This window comes from Gekko japonicus, unplaced genomic scaffold (genome assembly GCF_001447785.1).
Source record: "Gekko japonicus isolate JY-2015 unplaced genomic scaffold, Gekko_japonicus_V1.1 scaffold1527, whole genome shotgun sequence".
NCBI classification, from domain to species: Eukaryota; Metazoa; Chordata; class Lepidosauria; order Squamata; family Gekkonidae; genus Gekko; species Gekko japonicus.
This window is the reverse complement of record NW_015161997.1, coordinates 447006-459618: the sequence shown is the minus strand read 5'-3', so window position 1 is coordinate 459618 and position 12613 is coordinate 447006. Positions and strand designations below refer to the sequence as shown.

At 48.9% G+C, this 12613-nt stretch overlaps 1 protein-coding gene across 1 annotated transcript; it reads right to left on the bottom strand.

Annotated features, from left to right (window-relative positions):
* Window positions 1–3717: 3717 nt before the first annotated feature.
* Window positions 3718–8263, bottom strand: IGFALS (insulin like growth factor binding protein acid labile subunit). The gene is made up of 2 exons (XM_015405427.1): window positions 8254–8263; window positions 3718–5354 (listed from the first exon to the last, which is right to left on the bottom strand). The coding sequence occupies exons 1-2, from the start codon at window positions 8261–8263 to the stop codon at window positions 3718–3720; spliced, it is 1647 nt and encodes a 548-aa protein (XP_015260913.1).
* Between the last annotated feature and the right edge of the window lie 4350 nt (window positions 8264–12613).

Here is a 12613-nt window from a genome sequence, read left to right as displayed (position 1 = left end):
CAGCTTAGAGGGAACACTGGTACCCAGTACTTGTGCCAAGCAGGCCTTGTAGAATTGACAGAACTCCCACTTGCTCTCGGTTGTCTCAGTCCAGTGTCTGAGCATCTCTGGTCTGTTGGTACCAAGTAACCAGAATGCAGAATTCCCACACCTGTATTGCGAGGGCTGGCTCCAAGACTGTAGGCCAACCTGAATGACATAACTGTGGACAACACAACTGGGGATTTTTTTGAAGCAGCATATTGCAGACAGGGGCAATAGCTGGATAGGTACAATTTAAAGAGCTAGGACTGCAAGGTCAAAGATTTTTATTATTTTTTTAAGTGCAGGGCTGTGCTCTGACAGGCTGTGAGGTGCTCCTGCATTATGAAACCCTTTTTTTATTGCCCCTGCCCAGTGCAATTTAGGTGATAGCTTGTCTGCCTGGGGATTTGAATCCTAAAGTCAATGTCTGCTTGAGGTCACGGTTTTCAAACTTACAGGCAGTTGCAAAATTCTGGCTGTGCTCAGGGAGGGTCTGCCTCTCCAGGAGCAAGCCAGAAGGAACATAAGAACATAAGAGAAGCCAGTGATGGATCAGGCCAACGGCCCATCCAGTCCAACACTCTGTCACACAGTGGCTAAAAATACCAGGTGCCATCAGGAGGTCCTTCAGTGGGGCCAGAGGACACTAGAAGCCCTCCCACTGTTGCCCCCCTCCCCAAGCACCAAGAATACAGAGCATCCCTTGCCCCAGACTGAGAGTTCCTATCTATACCTTGTGGCTAATAGCCACTGATGGACCTCTGCTCCATATGTTTATCCAATTCCCTCTTGTAGCCGCTACCACCTCCTGTGGCAGTGAATTCCATGTGTTAATCACTCTTTGAGTGGAGAAGTACTTCCTTTTATCTGTTCTAACCCGACCGCTCAGCAATTTCATTGAGTGCCCATGAGTTATTGTATTGTGAGAAAGGGAGGAAAGTACTTCTTTCTCTACCTGCTCTATCCCACGCATAATCTTGTAAACCTCGATCATGTCACCCCTCAGCCGTCATTTCTCCAAGCTAGAGAGCCCCAAGCGCTTTAACCTTTCTTCATAGGGAAAGTGTTCCAACCCTTTTATCATTTGAGTTGCCCTTTTCTGCACTTTTTCCAAAGCTATAATATCCTTCTTAAGGTGTGGTGACCAGAATTGCACACAGTATTCCAAATGAGGTCACATATCAATAAAATGGCTCAACAGATATTATATCTAAACTTCTACCACAATCAATAATAGTTTCCACCAACTTACCCGGTATCGACATTAGACTGACTGGCCTGTAATTTCCCGGATCTCCTCTGGAACCCTTTTTAAAGATGGGAGTGACATTAGCTACCTTCTCCCATGATCAGGACACAATGCTTCTGTTAATGTATTCTAAAATTGCATTAGCTTAACCTGGGATCTTCCCCAGAAAGCCTTTGATTTTGCTTCCATTTGTAGATTCTGTGTCAGTGAAAGCCGAGGGATATGAAGCTCTATGAGTTTCTAGAAGGTTCAAATATGTGAAAGCCTAATTCTGTCACTAAGGGAAACATCACAAGAAAACGAAAATGGCATTGCCATCAATGTTCCCTCTAAGCTGTAGAGTCTTGTGAGCAAAACTTCTACTTTGTGAGCTATTGGCTTTAAAGTTGTAAGCGAGCGATTTGGCTGCTGCATAACTTAGTTTGCTCTGGAGCCATCCTTCCTAAGCCAAGACAAAAACGTGTGCGCCGGAGGCTAAAAAACTGTGAGCTGGCTCACACAAACTCAGCTTAGAGGGAACACTGATTGCCATAATTTGCCATGGCTCAAAAAAGTTGATAAACTTACTGTAGGTTATCAGGTATGTGACCAGAACTGTGCTGCATTCATTGCGCCATCTGAGCCTGCATTCGGACTGAACTTTCACTGAAGAACTGTTTCCCACCTTTAGTAATTTCTTCCTAAAGCAGAAACCTGAGAAGGCAAAAGGCCCACCGGTCTTCTCAAATGATGCACTTGGTTGAAAGCATATGGCAAGAACAGGAAGCATGAATGTTGTGGTGGAATGCTCTCGCGTCAAGTCACACGTGGAAGCTGTGACATGGTACCTGTTTGATGGCAAGAGGTACGCAAGAAGCAGCTGGCCTTGCAATTCTGTTATGATTTTCATGGCGTGACTACACTGGCCCGACAAACATCACCAAACTGTGTGGCTGGCTGCTTCTCAGGTATATCACGATGGCGCAAGACCTCCACAATAAGTACATGCTGGGGAACAGAGAAATTAGTAACAAACATTGTGTATTGATGAAATAATTAAAACAACGATGACAGTCCGTAACACAATTCAGTGAGTGCAACAACTGGACAGAAAACATCAAAAATAACCTGTCCCAATAACTAGCAATTTAACTGTTTCTTTTAAAGACTCTATGGATGCCAAACACATGCCGATAAGGGCAATTTCTCCATTACTGGTATCTTCCCATTTTATTTACACCACCCTTCTTCCAAGAAGCCCAAGATAGTGTATATCATTCCCTGCCCCCTTTTATCCTCACAACAACCCTGTGAAGTAGGTTAGGCTTGAGAGCTGACTCCTGGCTTGAGATCTTGCAACTATAAATTGGTACCCAGATTTACAAAGTTTGTGGCAGGGTGCAGATCTTTGTGGTCTTAGTCCAGCTCTCGGACTGTTGTGCTGTACCAGCATTCCACAAATAAGGATCATTCTAAGACGATTAATGGGCCAGCCTCTCACTGGGAATTACTCAGAATATGAAGAGAGGTCCCTGCCCGTATGAGACATCAGTGATACTTCTGTATTGCGCTACGTGTATATTTGGTATCTTATCACAAGTCTTTTTCTCCCATTGTGTCAATACAATCTTACAGTTTTTAGTGTTTACTGGTGACAGCTTCATTCCTTGTCATGCTCTTATTTTGGGGGTCGGGAGCATTCTGGGGTTCTTGCAGCACTCCATGTTCTCTTTCTTCCCCCAACCCATTTTTTTTAAAAAAATCATTATTGGTATATATTGTCATGTGGAATAGCTGAAAATGCAGTTCCGCAGGGCCTGCAAGACGGAGCTCTTCCGCCAGGCCTTTGAGTAGGAGCCGCCGCCCCACTATACCACCACCGTCATGGTATCTTAAGGATGCACGGACGAGGCCCTGATGAAGACCCTGGAATATGTAAAGAAGATCTGATACGCTGTCGCCATTCATGGGAGTACCACCTGGAACTGTGTTGATTCCATCTTGGATTATGATAACAGTGACTGAGCACCGTTGTTGTTTTTAAGTGTTTAGTTGTTTTTATTATGTTTTAGAAGTTTATTTATGGCACGGCTGATTACCTTGCCCTTGAGAGCCGCCCTGAGCCCATTGGGGAGGGCGGGATACAAATGTGAAAATAAAATAAAATTGGGCTCAAGTGAGCGGGTCCTGCTGCGCCAAGTCAAGAGGCGGGTTACCGCCTGTCCTTGGGGACAGTGAGGAAAGGAACTTGCCTAAAAGACACCCCCGTCAAAACCCAGCGATCGTTTTGTTCTTCCCCTGCACGGGATGAAGTTGAGGGGGGCGCGGGGGAAGAGCCTCAGTCCTGCACAGTCACGACCACCTTACGTTATGGATCAGTGGACCAATCAGAGGGGCCGGGATAAAATGCTGACACCAGCTAAGCAGAAAACAGGAGGACGTGTTTGGGAAGGAAGGACGGGTAGTTAGCAATCGACAAAATGGCCTTCAGGGACGTCCCGCAGGTCCAGCCCCATCACGTCTGCTGGGTTAAGGCAGGTGACATTGTTGTACGAGTACACTGGAGTGTCCCCTTCCGTGACAGACTGCGTGTACCGCAGGACCACGGTGGGGTTCTGCAAAGCAAAGTCTCGTAGGCCTTTCAGCGAGCAATTGCAGTCCCATTTGTTCCTTTCTAGCCACAGCTGAGCCAGTCTGGGGGAAGGGCCCAGCCAACCCACTGAGAAGGTCCGGAGCGAGTTGTTCTTGACATTCAGATACTCCAGTTTCGATAAGGGCGTGAGGACGTCCCCGTCCAATGTCTCCAAGTAATTGTTGGAGAGGTCAAGCCAGGAGAGGCACCGAAGCGGAGTGAAGGCTTCAGGAGAGATTTCCAGCAGCTGGTTGGAGGACAGGAGAAGATACTCCAGGTTCCCCAGGCCCGCCAGCTGGTTGGGGAGGAGCCTGGTCAGCCGGTTGTTCTTCAGGTCCAGATCGAGGAGATCACGCAGATCGCTTAGGCTGTGCTCCTCAATCACGGCGATTGCGTTGTGCCGCAAGAACAGCAGGAATGCCCCGGCCCGGATCTCTTGGATCTGGTTGTCGTTGAGGGCCAGCACCTCCAGCTGACCCAGCTTCTCAAAACCCCTCTCCGCCAGGCTCCTGATCCTGTTGCTTCCCAGCTGCAGCTCTTCCAAGAACTGGAGGTCTCTGAAGGTCCTCGGCCTCAAGCCAGCGATCGAATTGCTGGAGAGGCGCAAGACGTGCAGCGTCGAGAGGCCGAAGAACGTGTCCTCGAACAGCGTGGTCAGGCGGTTATGGGACAGGTCCAGCCACCGCAGAGACTTCATGCCCATGAAGGCACGGGGGGCGACCGCGTTGATTTGATTGTGGTGCAGGTAGAGCTTCTGCAGCTTCTGAAGCTTCGTGAAGATGTTCCCTTTGATGCCCTTGAGGCTGTTCCCACTCAGGTCCAGCTCCCTCAGCTCGGTGAGGCTGTAGAACAGCTGATGCTGCAGGTAGTGCAGCTTGTTGCTGGCCAGAACTAGTTCCCTCAGGTTGGGCAGGTCGTGAAAGACTCTGTCCGGCAAGACCACCAAGGAGTTCCATCCCAGGTTCAAATACCAGAGGTTGGACAGCCCGGCAAACACACCTTCTTCCATCTTGGCGAACTGGTTGTTGTTGAGGTTTAAGGAGGCCAGGTTCTGCAGGTGGAGGAAGATGTTGGGCGTCAACGCTTTCAGACGGTTGCGTTCCAGGTATAAGGAGTAGAGCCCTTCCAGGCCATGGAAGGCATGCTGCTCAATGAGTGTCAACTGGCTGCCCTGAAGGTTGAGGAATTCCAGGTTGGAGAGGTTACGGAAGGTCAGGGCTGGCAAGGAGGTGAAATTGTTGCCGTCCAGCCACAGCAGCCGCACGGCCCTGGGTACATCTCCAGGGATGCTCGTGAGGTTCCGAGAACTGCAGTAGATGCTGAGCTCATCGTTGCAGTCGTCGTGGCTGCAGAAGCACGGGCTGGGGCACTTCCGGCTTTCGGTGGCAGCGTGCTCTTTCGCGGCTCCCGCTTCAAGGGGCTGGGATCCCGCCACCAAGGCCCAGGTGAGAGCCAACGTCAGGACTGCTTCTGTTGGGCAAAGAAGCAAAGGTGAAGCTGGTAGGCTAGCAGAGGAACAGTGGTAAGGTAAGAGTAAAGGTAAAGGTTCCCTTGCTCGAAAGCCAGTCAAGTCCGACTCTAGGGTTGCGGTGCTCATCTCTGTTTCCAAGCCAAAGAGCCAGCGCTGTCCGAAGACGTTTCCGTGGTCATGTGGCCGGCATGACTAAACACCAAGGCGCACGGAACGCTGTTCCCTTCCCACCGAAGTGGTCCCTATTTATCTACTTGCAATTTCTTGCTTTCGAACTGCTAGGTTGGCAGGAGCTGGAACTAGAGACGGGAGCTCACTCCGTCCTGCGGCACACTCAGGTCTCGAACTGCTGAACTACTGACCTTCCACAGCCTGCAGTTCAGCGTCTTAACCACTTGAGCCACCGCAGCTCCTAAGGTAAGAGTGCAAAGGTGCAAAAGAAATCTGGACGTTTACACAGTGGTTCTGCACGGCCACGCGGGGCTCATGTGATTTTTGTATACCGTTTTGGATTGTAATGGCCAATGGCTACACAATAAATTTTACTACTACTACTACTACATATGATTTCAGCTTTTGTTTAAAAAAAAAAGCGTTTCTAGCCCTCAAGGCTGCAACAGAAAGCTGTCATAGGTCAGACTTTGTAATAATATGGGTACTCCAAATGGCATCACAGGTGATGGTTTTGGACCTGGATTTGAACGTGGAACCTGTGAACAAGTCAGCCATGCGAAGCTTTGCCACACGTCTAACCACTCAGTGCCAAGAATGCTTTCCTGCAAGTTAAGTCCCACTGGACAGACTTCAGTAGAATTCTGAACAAATCACCTTCACATTGCTCTTTAAATCCGACTCACGCACCCAACCTTCCTTCCAGCCTGTCTGTTGACACCTGCACGGGTATGACATGGACCTCCACTAATTCCCCAGAGAAAAGCAGACAAAACACTGTGCTCCTGTTGACGGGTGATTTTTCTTGCGTCTCTCCAGTGTAAGCACAGATAAAGGGACTATGTGAAAGCTAATGTCCCTCATACGTAACCGTCCTAAAAAATTGAGGATTTAGCGACAACTGGCCTGAGCTCAAATAATGTGAATGAAAATTGCAGGCCATTTCTTTGAATTAGATGAAATGATGTGAACAAATCCATTAATGGTTTGATAAACTAGGGCCTGGGTCACACGGGCAGGAAAACGCAGGGGGGGGGGAGCGTGGCTGTTTGCCCCGGGGCAAAATAACACGCAGTTGCGCCAGCAGACGTACCGTGGAGGTCCCATGGAGGTCCCGTGGTAGGGGGGAGGTGCCGAGCACACCACAATCCTGCGGCGCAGCAAAGAAGCGGTGCGGCAAACGGGTGTTTTTTTCCCCGGACACTAAAGTGTGCGCATGCCCCGTTGGGTGTTTGTGCGCATCCCATGGACAGTTGAAAAAAAACCCCTTTATATGAGGGGGCATGGGCAGGCGCCGGAACTACCACCGGAAACGCGATCAGACGCCTGCCCTTGCCCCGCGGTTAACGGAAACTAGTACCTCCGAGGTACTAGTTTTTAACCTTGCATCTTCGACAGGAAGCCTCGGGTGAGCCACGGGAGCTCTACGCTTCCCAGATGTGGCGGTGAGATCGCACCCGGAAAATCCGCCTGTCTTCCGTCCCTCTAGCGTGCCTAATGCTCCGTGTGACCGCAGCCTAGGTGAAGCTTACGGAATGCATCCATCAGCAACATCAAACTCTCTTTGGCCAGGGCCAGGAGTCAGTGGGACAGGTCTCCCTTTTCCCAGTCCACATCTGGGTTTTGTTTAGCAGAGTACAGAATCTGCCCAGGCTTACTTGAGGGTCTCCTTGTAAATGGGGTATGAGACCTTCCCTCAGTGGCTTGGGAGCAGCCAGTTCCTTGAAGACACCCCTTTTATGGGGATGGCTCCCGTCCCAACCCTAATAGGTACACTTTGAGAAGATTGGTCGCAGTTTCTGTATGCATGGCTACAAATACAGCAGCCTGCATGTAGATATCTCCCCCCCCCCAGCTATAAAATGTGGTTTATTCCTAAATAGGAAACAAGGCAGTCTCTCTGCTGTCCCAGGCCTGGTTTATGGATGCAACCAAAGGAGGAGGTACAATGGACTATCACGAATAGTTCCGTTTAAATGGGAAATCTGGACAGCAGATAAAGAGCTAGGCTAGAACTTCATTCTCTCCTCTCTCTGCCTGGGGCGCTATATTTTATTCCCAGAGAACCTGTATAGTCAGTTTCTGTGAGTATGGTCTCTGTACTTTTATTTGTTACAGTTGGATTTTACATCATTATTTTTCAACTTGCACTTTCTGTGTTTCACAGCCCCTTAATCCTGCTGCCCCCCCAATAATTTTGTATATAAAGATCTGCCTGGTAAGGCCTTGGGACACTTCACAAATGTGGGCTCTAGCCCTTGGAAGCTTAGGCGGGAAGGAAACTGTGCTCACCTTTAAGGTAGCAGAAAGCTTGATATTTGCTTTCTTTCCTGCAACAGACTTAACTGTGCAGTCCTAAACGGAGTTACACTCTTCATAGCCCATTGACACCAATGGATTTAGAAAAGCATCACTCTGCTTAGGACTGCACTGTAAGTTGGTTAAACGTAAAGGTAAAGGTCTCCCTTGCTCGAAAGCCAGTTGAATCCGACTCTAGGGTTGCGGTGCCCATCTCCGTTTCAAAGCCGAAGAGCCAGCGCTGTCCGAAGACGTTTCCGTGGTCATGTGGCCGGCATGACTAAACACCAAGGTGCACAGAACGCTGTTACCCCTCAGGAATGGCTGTGACTTGCACGGCTCCCAGCAACTAGCCCAGGTGCAGACTTGTAGGTGCGCAGCCATAAAGAGACATGGAAGAAGCAACGGCTAGGAAGTCCGTCCTCTTACCTTTTCTCATGCTTGCCGGTCAACGGTTGGCAGCCAAAGTTCTGCAGGGCAGTCCAGAGAGGCAGCCTCTGCTGTCTGCATTTCCCCCCTACTGATAACGTAGCGGTACAGCAATTGCTTTGACACTTGTCCAGCCGGGGCTGTTTTCCTTAACCCTTCTGGTACTGGTTAGGAGTGCCAGGCGGAGTCGAGTCACCAGCGCAAGCCGTGTTAAGGCCAAGCGAGAGAAGCTTGGCTGGGAAAAGGGGACTCCGCCCAGAAGAATCGCTCCCAGGGATCAAGTATTCGCGGCAAGGATCTGGAGCGCTGCCTCACTGTAACTCAGACCGTCGGTCTATCTGGCCTGGGCCCCGTATCTAATCTGGCTGGCCGTAGGTCTCCAAGGTCTCCGGCAGAGGTCACGCCCAGATCTACTACCTGATAGCATTTAACTGGAGCCGCTGTAGATTGAAGAGAATCTGCAAACAGAGCATAAGCTGTGGCCCTGTCAAGGATTCCAGGGGGTGCTGGAAAGCTGGAACGGATTCAGAGGCCATGGATGAAAAGAATGACAGAATAAGAGCCCTGCCAGAGGAGACCTTCTAGTTCAACATCTAGCCCAATGAGAACCCCCCAGAAGCAGAGTTCCCTCTAAGCTGAGTCAGTGTGAGCCAGCTCACGGTTTTTGAGCCTCCAGCTCACACATTTTTGTCTTAGCTCAGGAAGGAGGGCTCCAGAGCAAACCGATTTATGCAGTAGCCAAGTGGCTTGCTCACAACTTTAATGCCGGGAGCTCACAAAGTAGAATTTTTGCTCACAAGACTCCACCGCTTAGAGGGAACATTGCCCAGAAGACACACAAACAGGGGCACAGAGGCTCTTTGCTGCTCCTCTCCATTCAGAGATACACTGTCTCTGAACCTGGAAGTTCCATTCACCCACTATGGCTAACAGCCACCGACGGCACTATCTTCCACGAATGCACACAGAAGCCGATTCAGGGGTCTGTGACAACATCTGATAAGGAAAAAAAATCATACATGCTGGATATATCGAGCACAGAGTGGGATGCCAGGCTGATTGTTCAGGAAGAAGAAGAAGAAGAAGAAGAAGAAGAAGAAGAAGAAGAAGAAGAAGAAGAAGAAGAAGAAGAAGAAGAAGAAGAAGAAGAAGAAGAAGAAGAAGGAGGAGGAGGAGGAGGATGGATTTATATCCCGCCCTTCACTACCCAAGGGAGTCTCAGAGCGGCTTACAAACTCCTTTCCCTTCCCCTCCCCACGACAGACACCCTGTGAGGTGGGTGGGGCTGAGAGAACTCTTGACAGAAACTGCTCTTTTTCAAGGACAGCTGTGCCAGAGCTTGTGACTGACCCAAGGTCACATCAGCAGGTGCAAGTGGAGGAGTGGGGAATCAAACCCGGTTCTCCCAGATTAGAGTCCGCACACTTAACCACTACACCAAACTGGCTCTCAGGGTAGAGCAGCAGGCAATGCTTTTAAATCACCACGTGCTACCTTTAGGTTAAGCAGCAGAAAAGACTAATATTATGACTATCGTCCAGATGGAAACTGACTTGGGAGTGTTGCGAAATCGCTTCCCTTCCACCATGTTGTGTACAGAAAGCAGACCACTGAAAAGGAGGTGTGGACAGTGAGTATATTGTTAGTTTTCACAACTCCAATAGAGCCTCAAGGTTCCAGACAAAAGAATCATCTCAATAAAGTTCCATTAAAGGTAAAGGGTGAAGGTTTCCCTTGCTCGAAAGCCAGTCGAATCCGACTCTAGGGGTGCGGTGCTCATCTCTGTTTCCAAGCTGAAGAGCCAGCGCTGTCCGAAGACTTCTCCGTGGTCATGTGGCCGGCATGACTCAACACCAAGGCGCACGGAACGCTGTTACCTTCCCACCAAAGCGGTACCTATTTATCTACTTGCAATTTCTTGCTTTTGAACTGCTAGGTTGGCAGGAGCTGGGGCCAGAGACGGGAGCTCACTCCGTCACACACAGTATTAGGGTCTTGAACTGCCAAGCTACAGACCTTCTGGTCTGCAGCTCAGTGTCTTCCATTATAATCACAATAAATAAAATAAAATAAAATAAATAAATGCAGTCAATAAAAAAGTAACCAGTAATTTTAAACAATGGCATCTCAAAAGAAATCTAGAATGGTCTGACCCAAGTGTCATGACTTCGGTGTTCTACAAAGTTCACTGAAGAGCAAGCCACTCTTTGGAGCACAATTCAGAACATTGGGGCAGCCACCAAATAGGCCCTGCTTGCCACCCTTTCTTGAACTCTAAACAGATGGTCCTTCTCCAATGATCTTAGAGTGAATGTGGCTATATGTGGGAGAGGCAGGGCAGCACTAAGAGGTGGTGGCCATGGTAAGGAGTCAAGCTGCAGAGGACAATGGAGAGGCTGCCATGGTGCTGTGACCGCTGCAACCTGGTATGTGTTCCTGCATTCACCACAGCTAGGGCTACTAGCAGGAGTGAACTGGGCTGTTAAAGTGGCCCCAAAGTGAGCCAAGTCATGTGGTGCCAGCAAGGGTTGCTTGGCCCAGAGGTGACAATGATCACAGGCATAGATTCCTCCAGGTAAGCCTTTGCCCATCACAAGTATATCTTCTGCCAAAGTGCAAGCTAAGCGACCCCTACCAGCATCATGGGGACCAATGTTCCCTCTAAGCTGTGGAGTCTTGTGAGTAAAAATTCTACTTTGTGAGCTACTGGCATTAAAGTTGTGAGCAAGAGCTTTGGCTAATGCATAAATTTGTTTGCTCTGGAGCTGTCCTTCCTGAGCGAAGACAAAGATGTGTGAGCCAGAGGCTAAAAAACTGTGAGCTAGCTCACTCTAACTCAGCTTAGAGGGAACACTGATGGGGACTTGGCTTGGCTTGTTCCGGGCCACCAGAACTGCTGTGTCACAGTCCTTAGAGGGTCGGAACAGGACCTGAGACAACTGGGTTCCAATCCCCGCTCTGCCATGGAAAGTCAACAACAAGTGACCTTGGGCCCACAGTAAACTCTCAGCCAAACCTACCTCACAGGATGGTTGTGAGGAGTGGATAATGATGTGATAAGTCACTTTGGGCCATGAAGGAGAAAGCAGGATATAAATTTTAAAAATAGAACAACAACAATAATAATAATCATGAAAAGAAAGCTTAGCTGTTCACAGAGCACAACGGAACGCCACCACCCAGCCAGCCAGAACTGGAAATCCCTCAGTCAGTGGCCCTCCAAAGCAGATGCCTGCTGGAAATTTCCCTGGTAGGCCAAAGGGCCAACCAGTCTTGAGCTAGTAGCCTGAGTCAAAGAGGCACATTCACTGCTGCCATCAGATGTGTTAAGTCGTGAGCTTAACAAAGAGTCGGAGAGTGATTTCAGCAAGAATGCGGCTTTTATTCTTCAGCTTCAATACTTCTCCAACACGGTACAACATCAGTCAGCCAGAACAGCTTTAACATTGCAGCTGCTCTGTATTTAAACATTCCCGGCTAATGTAGCCACACCTACTGTACAATTACCAATCTATCAGGTTGAACAGATAACGACCAATCACAAGCGCTCCCGCTCTGTGAAGTGATTGGATGACACATCCTGGGCTAGTGCTCCTATTGGTTACATTAGGATCCTAGCCCAGACCGAAGCTTTACATCGCACTTCAATGAGATATTCGCATACATCAAGTTCCATATAGTTCATGCATTCACGTCCATCCTCAGCCGCCCTGAGCCTTCGGGGTAGGGCGGGGTATAAATTTAAATATAAATATAAATAAATAAAAATAAAATAAAATCTGAATACATAACAAGATGTGCTTTAAGGGCACATTGTCACTAAAATCCTATGTTGGCCATGACTTTCCCCAAACAACCTTGGGGACTCTAGTTCTGTCAGGAGCTGGGCGTCCTTCCTTAAAGGCTCCCCCCCCTCCCCTTCAGTTCCTTGGAAAGTGGGAAATAATGACTGAGAGCCGAGGATTAAGCTGAAATGCCCTGGTGTAGAATTCAAAACTGTGAAGTTTTCTCCCCCCTTTAAATGTGCGAACTTTCTTGTATTCCAGGTCATTTCCCCCACTGGCCCTTTCCTAACCAACAACGCAAAAAGGAGGGAAAAACCCAACCCTCTGCAATAGTTTCTAAGAAAAAGTCACAATGGTGTGGGCTGCAGAATGCTGGTGGGCAGAACTATCAGCAGCCTGAGGAGCTTCATGACGGTCACAGCAAAAGGCGGCCCAACTGAAGGAGGTGGGAGAATGTGCTGTACCACTTCAGGCAGTAGTAGAGATGTTAAATTTCCGGAAATTTTGAAGCTCGGAAAAAACCCCGATTTTTCCCGAGTTTTTTTCGGGGGGGAAACGGAAATTTTCGGAAAAAT